The 21465-nt window shown below is 49.7% G+C and overlaps 4 protein-coding genes and 2 long non-coding RNA genes across 6 annotated transcripts; all 6 read right to left on the minus strand.

Annotated features, from left to right (window-relative positions):
- Window positions 1-6076: 6076 nt before the first annotated feature.
- LOC138237763 (zona pellucida sperm-binding protein 4-like) lies at window positions 6077-7272 on the minus strand. Its single transcript, XM_069187608.1, has 6 exons — window positions 7191-7272; window positions 6907-7096; window positions 6672-6819; window positions 6520-6595; window positions 6314-6436; window positions 6077-6233 (listed from the first exon to the last, which is right to left on the minus strand). The coding sequence occupies exons 1-6, from the start codon at window positions 7270-7272 to the stop codon at window positions 6097-6099; spliced, it is 756 nt and encodes a 251-aa protein (XP_069043709.1). The 3' UTR covers window positions 6077-6096.
- A 122-nt stretch (window positions 7273-7394) lies between these two features.
- On the minus strand, window positions 7395-8070 carry LOC138233009 (uncharacterized). Its single transcript, XR_011187433.1, has 3 exons — window positions 7828-8070; window positions 7565-7752; window positions 7395-7487 (listed from the first exon to the last, which is right to left on the minus strand). It is a non-coding gene; the product is annotated as an uncharacterized lncRNA (long non-coding RNA).
- A 2478-nt stretch (window positions 8071-10548) lies between these two features.
- Window positions 10549-12613, minus strand: LOC138237764 (zona pellucida sperm-binding protein 3-like). The gene is made up of 8 exons (XM_069187609.1): window positions 12222-12613; window positions 12033-12151; window positions 11854-11957; window positions 11578-11755; window positions 11379-11496; window positions 11134-11263; window positions 10751-10876; window positions 10549-10664 (listed from the first exon to the last, which is right to left on the minus strand). Exons 1-8 carry the CDS (start codon window positions 12582-12584, stop codon window positions 10549-10551), a joined length of 1254 nt encoding a protein of 417 aa, XP_069043710.1. The 5' UTR covers window positions 12585-12613.
- Window positions 12614-14772: 2159 nt separating this feature from the next.
- Window positions 14773-15357, minus strand: LOC138237823 (uncharacterized). Its single transcript, XR_011189140.1, has 3 exons — window positions 15210-15357; window positions 15004-15126; window positions 14773-14924 (listed from the first exon to the last, which is right to left on the minus strand). It is a non-coding gene; the product is annotated as an uncharacterized lncRNA (long non-coding RNA).
- Window positions 15358-15365: 8 nt separating this feature from the next.
- Window positions 15366-16755, minus strand: LOC138237822 (zona pellucida sperm-binding protein 4-like). Its single transcript, XM_069187673.1, has 5 exons — window positions 16504-16755; window positions 16241-16428; window positions 16066-16163; window positions 15864-15991; window positions 15366-15509 (listed from the first exon to the last, which is right to left on the minus strand). Exons 1-5 carry the CDS (start codon window positions 16703-16705, stop codon window positions 15472-15474), a joined length of 654 nt encoding a protein of 217 aa, XP_069043774.1. The 5' UTR covers window positions 16706-16755; the 3' UTR covers window positions 15366-15471.
- A 2845-nt stretch (window positions 16756-19600) lies between these two features.
- On the minus strand, window positions 19601-20863 carry LOC138237824 (zona pellucida sperm-binding protein 3-like). The gene is made up of 5 exons (XM_069187674.1): window positions 20471-20863; window positions 20282-20400; window positions 20103-20206; window positions 19827-20004; window positions 19601-19745 (listed from the first exon to the last, which is right to left on the minus strand). The coding sequence occupies exons 1-5, from the start codon at window positions 20831-20833 to the stop codon at window positions 19616-19618; spliced, it is 894 nt and encodes a 297-aa protein (XP_069043775.1). The 5' UTR covers window positions 20834-20863; the 3' UTR covers window positions 19601-19615.
- Between the last annotated feature and the right edge of the window lie 602 nt (window positions 20864-21465).

Consider the following 21465-nt stretch of genomic DNA (forward strand, 5'->3'; position numbering starts at 1 on the left):
CAGGAGGACAGGATATGGAATCCACCCCGTGGAAAAGCCAGTGTAGTTAAACCGGAGGAAGATCGCGGAGACTCATTTCTCTTGAGCAGACTGCTGATTGTTTACAATGAATATTATAAACTAGGATCTTCGCTATATTTTGCGGCCACGGTATCTAATATTTCCTGTTACAGCTGTTGTTTCTGACAAGATGTACAAAATGAATAAGAAAAGATCTAGTCCCGAAACGTCTGAATTCACATCAATTCTAAGATTATTATAGAATTGAAACTGTGAATATCTCCTTCTGTCAAAATGACCATTGTATAGTTACAGTCTTGTAAATGATAAAACTCCTTCTTTATTTTCGTTCGAATGTTCTTCTGCTTCGCCGATCAATCTGGAGGAAAAGCGCTGGGTGAACGATTTCAAGAATTAAAAGCCTAAAACGGAGAAAGGGAGAAACTCGTCGTGATATTTCCTTCTCCGGATCTGTGTGCAGTGCAGACACGCTTTGTCCCAGCGAACATGTCAGACGCGCGCGGAGCGCAGACAACTGTTCTCACACCTTCCGATTCAGGAGTGAAAGAGGCGCCTGGCGTTGCTGCTCTTTACATTAGGGCTGCACGCATGCTTCTCTGTTAGCACTGCTTTCCTGAAGCTCTGGGGTTCTGGGTTCGATTCGTGGTGGGGTTTCTTCTGGAGGAGTTTGCAAGCTCTCCATTTTCACCCCACCGTCCAAATACTGTACGTGCTGTCACGGTGAACGGCCGGACTAACTCCCCCCCGCACGTCTGATGGTCCACTGTGTGTCGGCTTAGGAACCGGCTGGTCTCCACTTTCTGTTGGGCTCAGTGCTTTCAAGTTCTTTCATGTAGACGAGCTGTTGACAAATCCTACTAATTATTAGTTTTTCTTGTGAAACTCAACTGTGCATCGCCCATTTTTCTTGCTTAAGCCTGTATTTTACACCCAAAAGAAACATGGGTAGCGTCATAGGAATTGTGTAATACATCTATAGATTTTCTAACATTTTTATCCTGTACAATGTTGCAAGGGAAGCTGAAGCCTATCCCAGCAAGCAACAGGCCCAAAGTGGGGTACACCCAGGATGGGACACCAGTCTATTGCAGTGAATATTGGAAGGTAGTGTTGTTTTTTTTTAATGTATCAATAAAACAATGCATTTCTGATACAGTGGGGGTGTTACAGACGTATGCCTAGCTTTACTGTTTCATGTTTCCATGCTATGTTCCTGCTGTAATAGTGCGTCTTCCTGACTACATAGTTTTAAATCAGCACTGCTTCTACGAAAAACCAAGGGAAGGTGTTGAAAAAGTGGTTTTCAAGAGCTCTTCGATGTCAATCATGCGTCACATTTCCAGTTTTGATTTTCTTTCAGATATCTGCATGAGCATGTACTGTGTCCTCCAGAATTATTGGCACCCTTGGTAAAGATGAGCCAAAAAGGCTATGAAAAATGTCTTTGTTATTCATCAGCTTGATCTTACACTGAAAATATGAGAGAAATCGAACCTTTCGGTGAGGTAAAATTGTTCAAAGAAAAACAATCCTTTTAAAAAACAAACATTTTTCTCAAAAACACACGTGTCACAATTATTGGCACCCCTCCCTTTGCCAAGATAACAGCACTGAGTCTTCTCTTATAATGCTGGATGAGGTGGGAGAACACATACTGTATAAAGGGATCTGAGATCCTCGCTTGTGGACTCTCCTCTTCAGCTCACCCCACAGCTTGATTCTGTGGTCAGTGAACCATGTCTGTGTGGGTTTGGATCATTGTCCTGCTGGAAGATCCAACCACTACCCAGTCTTAGCCTCCTGGCAGAGCAGCCACATTTTGACCTAAACTCTCCTGGTATTTGATGGAGTCCATGATTCCATGATATATAAGAACTGTTCTGGGTTAGTTTGAGAAAAATACACCAAGTATCTCTGTTTCGCATCCATGCGCTTGAAAGAAAAACTTCTGAGATGGACTTCTGACTGCCTTTAAAGGGGAAATGGGAAATATTTCTCCAACAGAGCCACATTCGTCAACGATTGATTGAAAATGAATACCTCGCAAAAATCAAGTATTATGTCCTGGCTGAAAGGAATAGACACCAAGAGTAATGAGGCCAACTCCGACAGATCATGCACACCTGTTGAGATTGCGGAGGATTATACATCGGCCACCGACAAACTCTGCTGCTGAACCTGCTAGTGTTAGCAAGCGTCGGAAGATGGCTACAAGGCGGTACGATCCAAATGATCTAAATTTGGGATTTACTTTGGTCAGTGAACCATTTCTGTGTGGGTTTGGATCATTGTCCTGCTGGAAGATCCAACCACTACCCAGTCTTAGCCTCCTGGCAGAGCAGCCACATTTTGACCTAAAATCTCCTGGTATTTGATGGAGTCCATGATTCCATGTATCCATCCAATCTGTGGGGATGCAGATCTCCCGCAGACACAAAGAAGCAGTGGCAGGCTGGTTGCTGTGCCAATCAGCGCTCTCTGGCTCTGTGCCAGGCAGTGGTGCTGCTTGCGACGTGGTGGGAAAGATTTCTACTGAGATGCTCTAGCAGTGGGCTCTCTGAAGTCCGGCTAGTTAGTTCAGGCTTACTAGCAGAGTTTGTGCACAGGAGAAAAATGACTGCGGGTCCCAGCAGGTCAGGAAGAAGACCGGTCCGTGCCTGATGAAGCGCTAGTTCTGAATAGTGATTCAGCTGTCCACGAGGCTTGCTGCTGATGCTAACTTCGGGTGGATCCTTTGGTTACACGCTGGCAACCTCCGTCCTCGACTCTTAGAGCAAAGGAAAGTCCTGCACTCGGACACACTGGCCGTTACGTGGTGGTCCAGGCTGAGTCTGAGGATGCTCAGGTGGAGCCCTGAGGCTGAATGTCCAGCAGGCGCGCTGCGAGAATCTCCTGCGCTTCCCCAACTGTTCTGCCCTGCAAACCGTTCCCCAGGGGCTCCGTGTTGCCTCTTTTTACCTAGAGGAACTGCAGGTTGTTCATTGGTTCAACGTTTCATGGGCATCAGAGATCCACGTGAGGTTAACCTGCCCTACCAGTTCCTGATTGGCTGATGAGTAACCATGCCCTTAGGGTCGTAAACCAACTTTGAATCAGACTCTGTCTTGAAATCTCAGACTTTAAGGCGCCAGAGATGAACAGTTATTAAGTTTGCTGGAGAATATCAGGAATTGGGAGTTGCTCCTTATCAGGACACTCTATCAGCTAGAACAGTGGTTCTCAAACTCTGGTACGTGCCGCCAGGTGGTAAGCCATATGACCCTGGAACTGTGTTGTGTGCGCTGAAAAATCGGGATGGGTTTTCATATTTTCTATTTTAATACGTGTCCAATACGCAGCCTACGTACTTCGGTACAGCGCTCCGCTAATATTTAAGTGGACACAGAGTTATGATGTAATTCCATACCTCTCTATAGGAATGCATGCTATGAAGTAAGTGACCAATTGTATTTAAAAAAAGCTATCTCCACCGAATAGGGAGGTAGGAGAACGTGCGTGATCTTGGAACACGCCAATCTTGTAAGCATGGGAAAGCGTGATACATAACAGAAAAATATATAAGAATTGTTCTGGGTTAGTTTGAGAAAAATACATCAAGTTTCTCTGTTTCGCATCCATGCGCTTGAAAGAAAAACTTCTGAGATGGACTTCTGACTGCCTTTAAAGGGGAAATGGGAATTATTTCTCCAACAGAGCCACATTCGTCAACGATTGATTGAAAATGAATACCTCGCAAAAATCAAGTATTATGTCCTGGCTGAAAGGAATAGACACCAAGAGTAATGAGGCCAGCTCCGACAGATCATGCACACCTGTTGAGATTGAGGAGGATTATACATCGGCCACCGACAAACTCTGCTGCTGAACCTGCTAGTGTTAGCAAGCGTCGGAAGATGGCTACAAGGCGGTACGATCCAAATGATCTAAATTTGGGATTTACTTACACCGGGACAGAGGAAGACCCAAGACCACAGTGTGTCGTGTGCTGTGAGATTCTCAGCAATAAAAGCATGAAGCCAGCACTTTACTATGAAGCATGCGCTCTTGAAGGATAAGCCTGTTGATTTTTTTCAAAGGAAACTTAAAGATCTGAAGCAGCACAAGTCCACCATAACAAACAGTGCCACTCCAATTTCCAAAGCCCAAGAAGCATCTTACTACTCAAGCTTGCGGATCGCTAAAGCAGGTAAGCCCCACACTATCGGTGATGAACTTTGTTTACCATTGGTAAAAGAGCTGATACTTATTATGTGTGGAGAAAAAGTTGCTAAACAGCTCGACCTGGTGGCCCTTTCGAATGACACAGTCACTCGCAGAATTATTGATATGGCAGATGATGTCAAAAGTACGCTGATAGAGCGCGTTAAGATGAGCAGATTCTTTTCACTGCAATTAGATGAGTCTGTAGATGTCGTCAATTTGGCAAATTTGCTTGTTTACGTTAGATATGAGTTTGAGGGCATGTCGCATGAGGACTTTCTGTTCTGCAAGCCGCTACCATCAAGAACTACAGGAGAGCGCGTATTTCAGCTTCTGAATGAATTTATTGAAGAGAATGGCATTGACTGGAAAAAATGCATCGGAGTTTGTACAGACATGAAGTGGGCGCACTGCAGCATCCACCGCGAGGCCTTGGCCGCCAATAAAATGCCTGAGGATCTGAAATCCGTGTTAGACTCTGCTGTCAAAGTTGTGAATTTGATCAAAGCTCGACCAATGAATTCATGTCTGTTCAGTGTGCTTTGTAATGAAATGGGCGGCGAACATGTGCAGCTTTTCCTACATACCGAAGTGAGATGGTTATCAAGGGGCAGAGTGCTCACGAGGCTCCTTGAGCTGCACTCTGAGGTACAGATGTTTTTGCATGACCAGCAATCTCCCTTGGCAAGTCTATTTGATGATCCAGTGTGGCTGGTAAAATTGGCCTACCTGGCTGATATATTCTCATGTTTGAATGAGCTGAATCTGGGACTGCAGGGCTTCTCTTTAACAATTTTTGATGTGTCTGACAAGATCACTGCTATGAAGAGAAAGCTGCAACTGTTTGTTAACAAAATCAACACAGGCGATGCATCTGCTTTCCCAACTCTGGAGAACCACCTGCACACATATGGTGTGGAACTTGATGCTGCTGTTCGAGATGTGATTACATTGCACCTCTTCTCATTGAAAGAACAGTTCTCAGAGTATTTTCCAGTTGAGGCCACACCAGAGTGGATCAGGAACCCCTTTACTGTTGATGCCGAAAGAATACCCAAGAACCTCTCCTGTGCTGAGCAAGAGAAGTTGCTCGAGTCATCATCTGATGTCAGAATTGAAACGACAGTCACCGTTGCATTTCTGGATCCAAAGACGGAGTGAATACCCAGCCCTCTCATTCAAGGCTGTGCAATTTTTGATGCCTTTTGCTACTACCTACCTTTGTGAGAAAGGCTTCTCTGCAATCAAGACAAAGTACCACAGCAAAATGGATGCTGAGCCAGATCTGCAGTTGAAGCTCACTGCCCATCGTCCATGACATTGCAAGGCTTTGCTAAACTAAACAAGCTCACCCCTCTCACTGAAATGGTAAGTGCTCAGTGTTTGTGTTTCTATTTTTATTAGATGTGTATGTGAGAGTGTGCACATGCCCACATGTTGGTCATTGAGATTTGTGGTTCCTATGGGAAGATGACTTGGAGGCGGTACTTGGATGCTTTGGTTTGATCAGTGGTGGTACTTGGTCCAAAAAGTTTGAGAACCACGGAGCTAGAAAAACCTTACTTGTTAACCACATGGAATGGCCTCTCTGTATCAAGCACCACTGAGATGAAAGAGAGAGGGACTAGCAAGGGAGCAGAAAACTTAATTGCTGTATTTTAGTAAGCCTCGCCGCTACAACACCGATCAGCAAAATGTGGAAAGGGTGTCAAAAACCTAGACAGATGCACTTGTTCCCTGAAGAAAAACCCGGAAGCTAGAAGCTCACCAACACTAACATACCAGATGGAGGTATCGACACCACCACTATGATATTCACAAGGAACACACTAAAACAGTACTAAGCCACAATGAGTAGAGATCAGTGCAAAGCCTTTATTCACACTCCATGCACAGCTTGGCATTCTGGATCCAAGGTCTAGATCTCCACACAGCCACCAGCACCAGAGCAGAGACCACAAGCACAGTGGAGGCAGCAACTACCAGCAGCCCATAGCTCAGGAACTGGGGTGCTGTGGAGAGAAGAGCTTTAGTGAGGGGTCAGACACAGGGAACAGGATCAGACACTCAGCCTCCATCCCTCCTCCCTCACCTTCAGGATGGGAATCCAGCCGATCCAGAGCTGGAAGCTCAGACCCAACCAGGATCACTTCCCCACTGGACACCAGCGCAGTTTCTCTGGAGGAGTCCTGTGCCACTTGAGCAACAGCTCTTCCTGCAAGAGGACAGGACACCAGCATGAGGAAAGGATACACACAGCTGACTGGCGCACAACCGCCCTGTCCCCAGAGAACTCACTCCTCCTGCCACAGGTGGGCACACAGCGGTCAGTAGCGGTCGGCTGGCACACTGCTGCACTACAGTGGATGAACACCTGGAGAGAGCAGAGCAAGGGTCACTGCACAGCCCAGGACCAGCCACCACCTCCTTCCCCACAAGCTGCTCCCTACCTTCTCCTTCAGAGGAACCTGAGAGGCAGGATCCACAAAAGTGAACATCTGAATCATGAAGCGCTGGTAGTGCGTTGGGTACGGCAGCCCTGAGGAGCCACCCACAGGGATCAAGGTGGTCTGGTAGTTGTCACCTCCATAGGGACACCTGCAAGGACAGCAACAGGGAGGGTGAGCCCTGCCACAAGGGGACACTACTGAGACAAGCCAGTCAGAGCCACAGGAGTCAGGTTACCCAGCAACCAGAAGGCTCCAGCTGGGCTGGCTGAGAGGACTGGGAGTGGAAGTGGCCCAGCAGTCCCCCAGGGTCAGGACAATGTTGGGGTCAGCCCTGTTCAAGATGTGGACCTCCACATACACAGGATCCCGCAGCACCTTGGTCACAGGGTAGTCCAGGTCACTGTAGTAGGAGTCATACAGCTCTCCTGAGGACAAGAGCAGCAGTGGGGTTCAGCAGAAGCCCCATACACTCGGCTCACACAGCCCAAGACCTGACAGCTACCTCTTGCAATCCTGAGCTCCACACGGAGAGGTCCTGGAGACACTGCCGGAGGGGGTGGGGAGACCGTGTACACCACAGCCTGCACTGGAACAAGGTCATCGTCTGCATACCTGCACTGGAAGAACAGCCTGGAGAGAGAAGCAGGCAGTCATGGGATCCAGACGGGACCTGGCAAGACCAGAACACTCTGGGAAGCAGCAGCAGCTGCTCACTCACTTGTAGAAACTGTCCCTTGTGATGGAGCCAGCAGGTCCCCCAATCACAGCAAATGTTGAGGACATCATGTTCTCATACACCACAGCACCACCTTCAGCCTGGAAGATGGACACATGAACAAGGTCAGGAATCACTACAGCAGCAACATCCTCAGCTGAAGGATCAAGCCCCTCACCTTCATGCTGGTGCCACAGGCACTGACTGGGAACTGGAACATGGCAAAGCCAGCAGTGGTGCTAACAGGGCCACAGGGGGGACTCCTGCCCCCCTGCAGGCTGACTGAACCCAGGCTCAGCGGAGGGCTGGTGGCATTCTTGGACACGACCACCACAAACTGGCCATCCCTGGTGCACTGGACAGTCACTGGAGGAAAGCAAGAGCTGGTAAACCAAGCCTGTTAAGCTCATCATAGAAGACGCTCAAGATCCCAAAACCCACCTTCATTCCCATAGTAACAGCGATTTTGGCTGGTCAGATCAAAGCAGCAATTTTTAGCTTCACAGTCACTTTTACCGATAGTCAAGTTACCACATGCTATCTTATCACTGTCATTAACCAGGCACTTCTGAACCTGAGCTAAAGAACAATCCAACACCAACAAAAACAACACAAGGTGCAACCCCATCCTCCCTCTAATCATTGACTTCTCCATCGTGAAACTCGGCGAGGAGCTGCAGATAAGCGGCGCTCAGCTCCTGAAATACTCGCTGCGCCCTGATTGGCTGAGGGCGGCGATTGGAGGGCTGTAGGGCCGGAGCGCGCGCACGAGGATTTCGGACACTCAGAGGGTCGTCAGACTCAGCTGATTAATCACAGAGCGTCCTGTTCGACTGGAACGAGCTATCACGCGCGTTAGACCAAGGTCTCCGACTCAAAACTAAATATGTGTGGCGTCTATTGCTTCTTTTAGTGATGACCTCGTCTCACATGATCGTTTCGATCCCTGAATGACTTGTTGTGTTTAGCCAGACGTAGCTCACACGATGCGATGATTGCCGCTTCCCTCTTGTATTAGGCCACGTGAAATCCGACTGCCGCTAGCTCAGATTTTTGTTTTTCCACTTTTCTTTTTACTTTTAGCTAACTCGCTATTAGCGGGAGAGTGTGCAGTTTTGAAATGTTGTTCTGTATTTCCCTTTTTCACGTAGACTCTAGCATTGCAGATTTGAATGCGAAGGTATAAAAAGTAATCATGCTCCCTTTCCTTGTGGTTTTCGGTCTCTTTGCTTCATAATTTTCGCTCAAACACTACAACTACGAAATAGGCAATCAGATTGGTCAAACAGTTGGCGAATTTGTCGCGGCCAGTCCGTTTCGCTCCACTATGCACAGTAGCGAATGTGGGGCTCGTGCGGCAATAGCCAAGAGAATGCTCCTGGGTAGCGCACACGGTGCCTTTTTTTCTGTCGGTCAACACTCAGGGAAGAGACTTTTACAACCCATTCGACAAGAGTTAAACACACACAAGGGCAGTAAGATGTATGACATTCCATGCACAGATCCGAATGGATTTTTAGGCTATCGAAAGAAAGAAAAAGTAGCCCATTTCTTTTATGCCAAACATTCTTGCGATCGATCGGCTGGTCGATTACCCCCGATTTAAAGTGTCAATTTGTCTCGAACTTTCTTTCTATAATTAATTTATAATCTTCAGTTATACATTTTCTAGCCTGTGCAGGGGTCACATTTCGGCGTTTAGTTGAACGTTCATTTGAATATTAATTGAAAGACGCTTGATACAAACACTGCGTCCTTGCGTAAAGAATTAATCGTTTCGCTACTTTATCGACAACGCGTAGAAAACTCGGGGAGATGCAGGAGTACTTGAACAAATTCGTCCGTCGTTTTGGCGCGAATGTTTTCTTGAAAGACCGGTAGAAGCAGACACTCGGCGACCGTAACAGGGGGCAGGCGACTCCCCCGGACAGCAGAGAAGGTTAAAACCGACAGTTCACCGTTTTGTGCTAAAACGCCGGAAGAAAACAGAGTCCATAAAACCACTTTAATACCGGGTCTCTCCCCCTTGTGACCGATATAAAGCTGGATAATAAGATACGGGAGACACCATACGGCTACCGTTTGTGAATAATATTGCCAGCAGCCATATCACCCTGCAACTCACAACTGGCAACCCACTGAAGCTAAGCAGGTGTGAGCCTGGTCCGTACCTGGATGGGAGACCTCCTGGGAAAAACTAAGGTTGCTGCTGGAAGAGGTGTTAGTGGGGCCAGCAGGGGGCGCTCACCCTGCGGTCTGTGTGGGTCCTAATGCCCCAGTACAGTGACGGGGACACTATACTGTAAACAGGCGCCGTCCTTCGGATGAGACGTAAAACCGAGGTCCTGACTCTCTGTGGTCATTAAAAATCCCAGGGCGCTTCTCGAAAAGAGTAGGGGTGTAACCCCGGTGTCCTGGCCAAATTTCCCCCCTGGCCTTTACCCCATCATGGCCTCCTAATAATCCCCTTCTATGAATTGGCTACATTACTCTGCTCTCCTCCCCACTGATAGCTGATGTGTGGTGAGCGTTCTGGCGCACTATGGCTGCCGTCGCATCATCCAGGTGGATGCTGCACATTGGTGGTGGTGGAGGGGAGTCCCCATTACCTGTAAAGCGCTTTGAGTGGAGTGTCCAGAAAAGCGCTATATAAGTGTAAGCAATTATTATTATAATATTCACTGCTCCTGGGAAGGGCAGGAACAATCGCTACCAGCACTGACGAGAATCTCGGTCCCTAGCGTCCCCATGTAGTTTCACAGAAACTCCTACATTTTAATCCCATATTCCATGGAACAAAGGGACAGTAAAGTCCTAAAATGCTCTCTGCAAGGATACTGTGGAGATGGCACAAGTGCTCCTGCACTAGTAGGACTCTCCTCCAGGCAAGCTTGAAAGGGCAGCTGTTCCCCCTGATTTGATGTCCCTGCTCTTCTGCCATTGAGCAGATACTAAGGAACAAGCCTGAGACTCCCACAGGAACAGCTGGTGTTCTTCCAAACCGCAGGTAGAGTCTGCTGGAGGAGCTGTAAGAAGAGTGGCCATAGCCTCAGACAGCACAGCATTCATACCCAACCCATACAGATCCCCCCTCCAGCACAGCAAGAAGCAGCTCATGACAAGAGACCCTTTGCAACCAGTTTATTGCTCATTCACATCAAGTCAGTTCATGGGTTTGTGTTGCTTCCTCCTGCGCAGGACTGTCCCCAGCAGAGCAGCACAGACCAGCCCCACCGCAGTCACCACACCAGCCAGGATCACAGCCTCCACAGGCAGGCCTGGAAAGAAAGCACAGAGGAGCCTCAGCAAGTGGGCACTGCCACGGAGAGGGGCCAGCCGACATGACAGCACCTCCTGCCAGTACCTGTGGACTTGCCCTCCTCTGCTCTTAGCTGGGAGCTCTGGCCTTCTGCCTCCACTGGCCTCTCAGCAACCTGCTCTTGCAGCACAAACACGGGACCAACAGTGGCATCAGCTTCCCACTCAGGAGCTGCAACAAGAGCAGGACAAGCCTGGCTGTAGACCACACTGCTTGACCCCCACTTTCCCGAGGAGATCCATGCCATGAGCGGCAGAGCAAGGGTGCCTTACCCCCTGTAGAAGCCAGGTCCCTCCTGCTCCTGCCACCCCAATACCTGGATCGTACACTTGGCACACAGCTCGAGTCACAACAGCTGCAGACCTGGTCACTCCCATCCACTGATCTCCACCTACAGCAGGGACACAGGGTCAGAGCAGCTCCCTCACCTGAGCACCAGCTGGACACAGCAGCCCCCTGCCTCCTCACTGACCTGCTGCCCTCAGTGTAGCAGTCCTTGTTCAGGGAGTCCACACTCTGGGAAGCAGGAGTCACCTTCAGGTGGCAGGTGATGTAGATCTGCCAAGAGCACGAGTGGATCAAGCTACACCCAGGCCTCCATCTGGGGCTTGTAATGGAAATGCTGTTCCACAACCTTCACAAACCCATAAAAGCAGAAGGATCAAGTACTCACTGAGCTCCTGGCATCCTGATAGAACCTGAAGGCATCCAGCTTCATCTGCAGCTTGGTGTCCTGGGTTCTTGGCATGAACTGCGAGCTGGAGCCTGTGGATTTGGCGTCAGTCAGGCACCTGAAAGGAGAGAAGGCAGTGTAGAACTGGAGAGACGGCAGGCAGTATTCACTAGCTCAAGCCACCCGAGGTCACACCCACCCTTTGTTCTCAATGAAGGAGTAGCTGGGGGTGGAGGTCTGGTCAGGGACCAAGGTGGCCACGCAGCTGTCCACAAAGAGCCGAAGGGGCTGGTGGTTGGCCTGGGTGACGGAGGCTTCGATGTTCAGGACGTCCCCCAGGTAGAACACATTGGAGGACCTCTGGGAGCGCCAGTCATCTGGATGGGAAAGGAACCCCAATCTCAAGCACAGATCCCGTCGATCCAACTGCACTGGCTGTACAGTCACACCGTGCTTCATCTCAGGGGAGACCTACCACTCATGAGGCTCAGGGAGAAGTCCAGCAGATCCTCAGCAGACTTGGTGGAGGTGTAGGGGACCCAGGTGGGCTTCAGGGCATTGCTGCTCACATTGTGGAGCCTAGCACACAGGAGGCAGGTGTCAGCAGGGAGTCAAGCTCCAGGCAGGCAGCCCTGCTGCTCCTCCAGGACTCACCTCATGTACTGACACTCGATACCCACAACGGCGCCATTCGTTCTCACTATGGGGGTGTTGGCCAGCGGCTTCGGGGTGTAGTTGAGAGAGAAGCTGTACACCAGTTGCTCGTCCACAGTCTAGACAGATCACAGATCCAGTCACCCAACTGCCGAGAACCCGAAGCTGCCCAACGGCAGAACCACTTACACTCAGCACACTGCGACACGCCTGCAGCTCAGCCTCGAAGATCAGGAGCTGCGCCGCGGTGTCCTGCCGGGTGACCGCACAGTCTCCCAGGCTGAGATCCGAAGCGTTGATCAGCTGCCCGGTGCCGAACAGGTCTGTCTCGACCTGCACCACGATCGTACTCTCCCCGCACTGCGCCGACACAGCCCGGATAACCTGCTGCTTCTGCTGCCGTGGCAGCAGAGGCGAGTCCAGAAAGGCGACCCCCTTGCGCCTGATGCCGGATTGGACGTTAGCGCGGGCGCGCCATTGCGCAGCATCACACAGAACTGCGAGGAACAGCAAGGTCAACAGCCGAAAGGCGAGACCACTAGAAAACCACATCTTGAAATGAAAACAACTCGCAAAACCACGATACCTGCTGTTTGCGAGCTCCTTCTTTTTAAAGCCACCGAGACTTTCGCACGTGATGACGTTCAGGTTCGCAGAGTGAAGATTTTCACGAGGACCCGAACTCGGTCAGCTCACACGCAGGAGGACAGGATATGGAATCCACCCCGTGGAAAAGCCATTATAGTTCAAGTGAAGGAGGATCATGGAGACTCATTTCTCCTGAATAGACGGGTCATTGTTTACAGTGAATACTTACGGTTAAACACCGGGGTAAAGTTAGCTTGAAGTTCGAAAACGATTTTGGCACGCCTGTAGCGTTTTCACGACACAAGCTATTGGCTTGTGAACAGCATTCCCCTATCCCAGTGCATAGTGCCACATTAAATAGAAGCACGAGAAAAAGAGATTCAGAACGCAAAGCTGTGTCGGTCTTCTGTGTAAACAATCGGTTTGAAAATCATGGGAGCTGTTTTTAATAAGCTGCTGAGTCAAGAATATTTGAATCTTTCTGCTGTCAGTATTGTGAATATAGTTGACCCTTACCTGAATGAAAACAGGACATAAAGAAAGGGTTTCAGAAATCAAGCAAAACTTTATTCCCGTGCTTACAGTCTGGGTAATTGGAGACTGCGCTGTTCTGCTTCCTATGGTGATATACGGTTTTTTCGCACGAAGCCGTGTTGAGCAGTATTTCTCGCGTTGTGGACGTGTGTACACAGCGGTCCCCCCGGGTTCCAGTTAGTGCGTAATTACGCATCGATGAAAAACCGGAGGTTTAAAAAAAGATAATTAGCTCACTGATAGTTTGATGTAGAGGCTGTGGACATTTCCACAAGTCGTGGTCTTTAAAATGCATTTGGTTTGAAGGCGTTCTGTGCTTCCATTGCGAAGATATGGACAAAAGAATATTCGTGCGTGGTCCAAAAAAGTGCTAAAAACGACAATGTGAAGGCTATTAAAACATTCACAATGTACTTGATACACAAAGCAAGTGTTTTCGTAACCCTAGGAGGTTTCGTGAAAGCGCTACAGGCGTGCCAAAATCGTTTTCGAACTTCCGGCGAACTTTCCCCCGGTCAGTTACACTAGGACACTGGCTGTATTTTGCGGTACGTGCGTCTAATATTTCCTGTTAGAGCTTTTGCCTGCTGGCCACCAGATGTTAAGAATGATCTGATCAGAGGTGAACTAGTGAGAAAAGATAAGACCTGGTCCGAAAACGTCTCACTTTACATACAGTACATCATAAGATCTCATTATTGATTATGTGGGAAAGGTTTGCACAAATGATTTCAATGAATTTGCCGAAAATGAGATATTTCGTGGCTTTAATGTGTCCCTCTAGTGAAAAGACAAACTCGTAGTGATACAGTATTTCCTTCTCCAGATCTGTGGGCAGTGACGACACGTGTTTTGTCCCCCAGCTGAAATGTTGGTTGTGGGGACTTAAGGAGTCAGTCTTCTACAGTGGAAAACACGAATAGCTTTACTTTAAGTCTTCACGATAGCACACACACACACACACAGTCATTGAAATCGATTTAGACTGATCTGAAGAGTGTCTATTGGGTTGGACTCCTGCCTAGTGTACATGCAGGGGGAGTTTGCATGTTCAGTTATGCTAGGAACTGGCTCATCTCCACCACTTTTATTGGACGCGGGCTGTAGAGAACTGGGTGAAAGTCACAATCATCTTGTTCATGCACAGCACTAGTCCCCAAGTTAAATCATGGTTTAATTTTTCCTTTGACAGGTAGCTGAAGGAAAAACTAATTGTAATCAAACTAGAAATGTTTGGCTGCCTGGGTCCTGGTGTGTTGTTCTAAAGAACTAGAACAGGAGGGCATTGGCTGAACTCACTCAGAAGGGAGAGGGAGCAAGTTTGTCAACTTGCGCCCGAGGGCTGGAGAGATGAAAGAGGAATTGGTTATGAGCCCTATAGGTATTTCCCCCCTCCCCCAAAGTGCAGTCAATTAGAATCCAGGCCAGTCGAAGGAATATCATTAAGACCACAGACTCCAAGAAAAAGCAGTGGCCAAGAACTAGTGCAAGTACTTGTCTATGAAAGACGGAAAAGCACGGCCATTGAAGAGGCTTACAGGGACATCTTCACAGACACTGAACTACAGCACTTAATGCTGACAGAAGAGGGAAGCATACAAGACAGTACACAAGGGAGTTCAGAACAAGGCCTTTATTCATACTCCAGATTAGGCTTGGTATTCTGGATGTGAGGTCTAGATCTCCACACAGCCACCAACACCAGAGAACAGACCACAAGCACAGTGGAGGCAGCTACTACCAGCAGCCCATAGCTCAGGAACCGGGGTGCTGTGGAGAGAAGAGCTTTAGTGAGGGGTCAGACACAGGGAACAGGATCAGACACTCAGCCTCCATCCCCCTCCCTCACCTTCAGGATGGGAATCCAGCTGACCCAGAGCTGGAAGCTCGGATCCAACCAGGATCACTTCCCCACTGGACACCAGCACAGTTTCTCTGGAGGAGTCCTCTGCCACTCGAGCAACAGCTCTTCCTGCAAGAGGACAGGACAACAGCATCAGGAAAGGATACACACAGCTGACTAGCGCACAACCGCCCTGTCCCCAGAGAACTCACTCCTCCTGCCACAGGTGGGCACACAGCGGTCAGTAGCGGTCGGCTGGCACACTGCTGCACTACAGTGGATGAACACCTGGAGAGAGCAGAGCAAGGGTCACTGCACAGCCCAGGACCAGCCACCACCTCCTTCCCCACAAGCTGCTCCCTACCTTCTCCATCAGAGGCACCTGAGAGGCAGGATCCACAAAAGTGAACATCTGAATCATGAAGCGCTGGTAGTGCGTTGGGTACGGCAGCCCTGAGGGGCCACCCACGGGGATCAAGGTGCTCTGGTAGTTGTCACCTCCATAGGGACACCTGCAAGGACAGCAACAGGGAGGGTGAGCCCTGCCACAAGGGGACACTACCAAGACAAGCCAGTCTGAGCCACAGGGGTCAGGTTACCCAGCAACCAGAAGGCTCCAGCTGGGCTGGCTGAGAGGACTGGGAGTGGAAGTGGCCCAGCAGTCCCCCAGGGTCAGGACAATGTTGGGGTCAGTCCTGTTCAAGATGTGGACCTCCACATACACAGGATCCCGCAGCACCTTGGTCACAGGGTAGTCCAGGTCACTGTAGTAGGAGTCATACAGCTCTCCTGAGGAGAAGAGCAGCAGCGGGGTTCAGCAGAAGCCCCACACACTCAGCTCACACAGCCCAAGGCCCGACAGCTACCTCTGGCAATCCTGAGCTCCACACGGAGAGGTCCTGGAGACACTGCCGGAAGGGGTGGGGAGACTGTGTAGACCACAGCCCGCACTGGAACAAGGTCATCATCTGCATACCTGCACTGGAAGAACAGCCTGGAGAGAGAAGCAGGCAGTCATGGGATCCAGCAAGACCAGAGCACTGTGGGAAGCAGCAGCTGCTCACTCACTTGTAGAAACTGTCCCTTGTGATGGAGCCAGCAGGTCCCCCAATCACAGCAAATGTTGAGGACATCATGTTCTCATACACCACAGCACCACCTTCAGTCTGGAGGAAGGACACATGAACAAGGTCAGGAATCACCACAGGAACAACATCCTCAGCTGAAGGATCAAGCCCCTCACCTTCATGCTGGTGCCACAGGCACTGACTGGGAACTGGAACATGGCAAAGCCAGCAGTGGTGCTAACAGGGCCACAGGGGGGACTCCTGCCCCCCTGCAGGCTGACTGAACCCAGGCTCAGCTGAGGGCTAGTGGCATTCTTGGACACGACCACCACAAACTGGCCATCCCTGGTGCACTGGACAGTCACTGGAGGAAAGCAAGAGCTGGTAAACCAAGCCTGTTAAGCTCATCATAGAAGACGCTCAAGATCCCAAAACCCACCTTCATTCCCATAGTAACAGCTATTTTGGCTGGTCAGATCAAAGCAGCAATTTTTAGCTTCACAGTCGCTTTTACCGATAGTCAAGTTACCACATGCTATCTTATCACCGTCATTAACCAGGCACTTCTGAACCTGAGCTACAGACCAATCCAACACCAGCAAAAACAACACACTGTACAACCCCATCCTCCCTCTGATCATGAACTTCTCCACCGTGAAACTCGCCGAGGAACTGCAAACAAGCGGCGCTCAGCTCCTGAAATACTCGCTGCGCCCTGATCGGCTGAGGGCGGCGATTGGAGGGCTGTAGGGCCGGAGCGCGCGCACGAGGATTTCGGACACTCAGAGGGTCGTCAGACTCAGCTGATTAATCACGGAGCGTCCTGTTCGACTGGAACGAGCTATCACGCGCGTTAGACCTAGGTCTCCGACTCAAAACTAAATATGTGTGGCGTCTATTGCTTCTTTTAGTGATGACCTCGTCTCGATCCCTGAATGACTTGTTGTGTTTAGCCAGACGTAGCGATGATTGCCGCTTTCCCTTTTGTATTAGGCCTCGTGAAATCCGACTGCCGCTAGCTGAGATTTTTGTTTTTCCACTTTTCTTTTTGCTTTTAGCTAACTCGCTATTAGCGGGAGAGTGTGCAGTTTTGAAATGTTGTTCTGTTTTCCCCTTTTTCGCGTAGACTCTGGCATTGCAGATTAGATATCATGCGGGTTAGACTAATGTATCTGACTCAAAACTAATTTATGGCGTCTGTTAGGGTAACCATATTTTGTTTTTCAAGAAAGAGGACGTGGGGACGAACATCGACACTCGACACATGCCTCCAAAGTAATGAATCTTTATTACTTTTTCTAATCAAAAATCAATTTAAACTCTAATTTTGATTAATCTTCTTAGTAAACTTTTAAACACTTGCAGGGATGCTCTTTCTCTTCCATATTGGCAAACAAGGAAAAAAAATATAGCCCTATTTTTAAAAGTTTTTTTTTCATTTTAACAAAAGTCTTAACATCTGAGGAAAAAATGAGGACATCATAACTTTTGCAATCAATGAGGACTTCTCCTAAATGATCGATTTGGCTCTACCTTTATTTCTATAATTCATTTATAATCGTCAATTGATAATGTTTTAGGCCAGGCGTTTAACTTATTAACGTTCATTTGAATTTGAACAGAAAAGACGCAGAGTACATTATACTGCGTTTTTGCGCTGTATTACTAAACATCGTTGTTACTCTCCCCAACGAGCAGAAAAGTGAGATGTAAGAATATTTCAACATGAATTCGTCCACTGGTTTGGCGCGAATGTTTTCTTGAAAGAGCGCTAGAAAAACACGCGGCGGCTGTGACAGGGGCCAGGCGACTCTCCCGGCCAGCGGAGAAGGTTAAAGCCGCGAGTTCAGCGTTTTGTGCTGAAACCCCGGGGGAAGACTGGGTCGACAAAACCGCTAGAATACCGGGTCTCTCCCCTTGTGAAAGAAACATTCGTTTCCTTGTGACCGGTATGAAGCTGGATAATACGATACCCGTTTGTGAGTAAAATGCTACTGCTCCTGGGAAGGGCAGGAACAATCGCTACCAGCACAGACGAGAATCTCGGTCCCTAGCGTCCCCATGTAGTTTCACAGAAATTCCTACATTTTAATCCCATGTTCTACTGCCCAAAGGGACATGGATTCGTCCGATATACGTACATACACGGTACAGGGAAAATACGGCTATACGTAAAAATACTGAAACGCTCTCGGCTGGGTCTTTACACCCACCTTTGATGTCCAATAAAGGGATCTGTATGCTAGATCTCCAACCATTTATGTATAATGATCATATACATTAGAATTTCATTCTAGATGAATTAAGGACCACATTTGTGCATCTAAGGTATGCATTTAATAGGTGTATGTTCAACATCTTCTCCTCAATAGATGAACAGCCCTAAAATCCTCTCTCCAAGGCTAAGGTGGAGATGGCACAAGTGCTCCTGCACTAGTGGGACTCTCCTCCAGGCAAGCTTGAAAGGGCAGCTGTTGTTCCCCCCGATTTGATGTCCCTGCTCTTCTGCCATTGAGCAGATACTAAGGAACAAGCCTGAGACTCCCACAGGAACAGCTGGTGTTCTTCCAAACCGCAGGTAGAGTCTGCTGGAGGAGCTGTAAGAAGAGTGGCCATAGCCTCAGACAGCACAGCATTCATACCCAACCCATACAGATCCCCCCTCCAGCACAGCAAGAAGCAGCTCATGACAAGAGACCCTTTGCAACCAGTTTATTGCTCATTCACATCAAGTCAGTTCATGGGTTTGTGTTGCTTCCTCCTGCGCAGGACTGTCCCCAGCAGAGCAGCACAGACCAGCCCCACCGCAGTCACCACACCAGCCAGGATCACAGCCTCCACAGGCAGGCCTGGAAAGAAAGCACAGAGGAGCCTCAGCAAGTGGGCACTGCCACAGAGAGGGGCCAGCCGACACGACAGCACCTCCTGCCAGTACCTGTGGACTTGCCCTCCTCTGCTCTTAGCTGGGAGCTCTGGCCTTCTGCCTCCACTGGCCTCTCAGCAACCTGCTCTTGCAGCACAAACACGGGACCAACAGTGGCATCAGCTTCCCACTCAGGAGCTGCAACAAGAGCAGGACAAGCCTGGCTGTAGACCACACTGCTTGACCCCCACTTTCCCGAGGAGATCCAAGCCATGAGCGGCAGAGCAAGGGTGCCTTACCCCCTGTAGAAGCCAGGTCCCTCCTGCTCCTGCCACCCCAATACCTGGATCGTACACTTGGCACACAGCTCGAGTCACAGCAGCTGCAGACCTGGTCACTCCCATCCACTGATCTCCACCTACAGCAGGGACACAGGGTCAGAGCAGCTCCCTCACCTGAGCACCAGCAGGACACAGCAGCCCCCTGCCTCCTCACTGACCTGCTGCCCTCAGTGTAGCAGTCCTTGTTCAGGGAGTCCACACTCTGGGAAGCAGGAGTCACCTTCAGGTGGCAGGTGATGTAGATCTGCCAAGAGCACGAGTGGATCAAGCTACACCCAGGCCTCCATCTGGGGCTTGTAATGGAAATGCTGTTCCACAACCTTCACAAACCCATAAAAGCAGAAGGATCAAGTACTCACTGAGCTCCTGGCATCCTGATAGAACCTGAAGGCATCCAGCTTCATCTGCAGCTTGGTGTCCTGGGTTCTTGGCATGAACTGCGAGCTGGAGCCTGTGGATTTGGCGTCAGTCAGGCACCTGAAAGGAGAGAAGGCAGTGTAGAACTGGAGAGACGGCAGGCAGTATTCACTAGCTCAAGCCACCCGAGGTCACACCCACCCTTTGTTCTCAATGAAGGAGTAGCTGGGGGTGGAGGTCTGGTCAGGGACCAAGGTGGCCACGCAGCTGTCCACAAAGAGCCGAAGGGGCTGGTGGTTGGCCTGGGTGACGGAGGCTTCGATGTTCAGGACGTCCCCCAGGTAGAACACATTGGAGGACCTCTGGGAGCGCCAGTCATCTGGATGGGAAGGGAACCCCAATCTCAAGCACAGATCCCATCGATCCAACTGCACTGGCTGTACAGTCACACCGTGCTTCATCTCAGGGGAGACCTACCACTCATGAGGCTCAGGGAGAAGTCCAGCAGATCCTCAGCAGACTTGGTGGAGGTGTAGGGGACCCAGGTGGGCTTCAGGGCATTGCTGCTCACATTGTGGAGCCTAGCACACAGGAGGCAGGCGTCAGCAGGGAGTCAAGCTCCAGGCAGGCAGCCCTGCTGCTCCTCCAGGACTCACCTCATGTAGTGACACTCGATACCCACAACAGCGCCATTCGTTCTCACTATGGGGGTGTTGGCCAGCGGCTTCGGGGTGTAGTTGAGAGAGAAGCTGTACACCAGTTGCTCGTCCACGGTCTAGACAGATCACAGATCCAGTCACCCAACTGCCGAGAACCCGAAGCTGCCCAACGGCAGAACCACTTACACTCAGCACACTGCGACACGCCTGCAGCTCAGCCTCGAAGATCAGGAGCTGCGCCGCGGTGTCCTGCCGGGTGACCGCACAGTCTCCCAGGCTGAGATCCGAAGCGTTGATCAGCTGCCCGGTGCCGAACAGGTCTGTCTTGACCTGCACCACGATCGTACTCTCCCCGCACTGCGCCGACACAGCCCGGATAACCTGCTGCTTCTGCTGCCGTGGCAGCAGAGGCGAGTCCAGAAAGGCGACCCCCTTGCGCCTGATGCCGGATTGGACGTTAGCGCGGGCGCGCCATTGCGCAGCATCACACAGAACTGCGAGGAACAGCAAGGTCAACAGCCGAAAGGCGAGACCACTAGAAAACCACATCTTGAAATGAAAACAACTCGCAAAACCACGATACCTGCCGTTTGCGAGCTCCTTCCTTTTAAAGCCACCGAGACTTTCGCACGTGATGACGTTCAGGTTCGTGGAGTGAAGATTTTCACGAGGACCCGAACACGGTCAGCTCACACGCAGGAGGACAGGATATGGAATCCACCCCGTGGAAAAGCCAGTGTAGTTAAACCGGAGGAAGATCGCGGAGACTCATTTCTCTTGAGCAGACTGCTGATTGTTTACAATGAATATTATAAACTAGGATCTTCGCTATATTTTGCGGCCACGGTATCTAATATTTCCTGTTACAGCTGTTGTTTCTGACAAGATGTACAAAATGAATAAGAAAAGATCTAGTCCCGAAACGTCTGAATTCACATCAATTCTAAGATTATTATAGAATTGAAACTGTGAATATCTCCTTCTGTCAAAATGACCATTGTATAGTTACAGTCTTGTAAATGATAAAACTCCTTCTTTATTTTCGTTCGAATGTTCTTCTGCTTCGCCGATCAATCTGGAGGAAAAGCGCTGGGTGAACGATTTCAAGAATTAAAAGCCTAAAACGGAGAAAGGGAGAAACTCGTCGTGATATTTCCTTCTCCGGATCTGTGTGCAGTGCA

The sequence above is a fragment of the Lepisosteus oculatus genome, chromosome 3 (genome assembly GCF_040954835.1).
Source record: "Lepisosteus oculatus isolate fLepOcu1 chromosome 3, fLepOcu1.hap2, whole genome shotgun sequence".
Taxonomy (NCBI): Eukaryota; Metazoa; Chordata; class Actinopteri; order Semionotiformes; family Lepisosteidae; genus Lepisosteus; species Lepisosteus oculatus.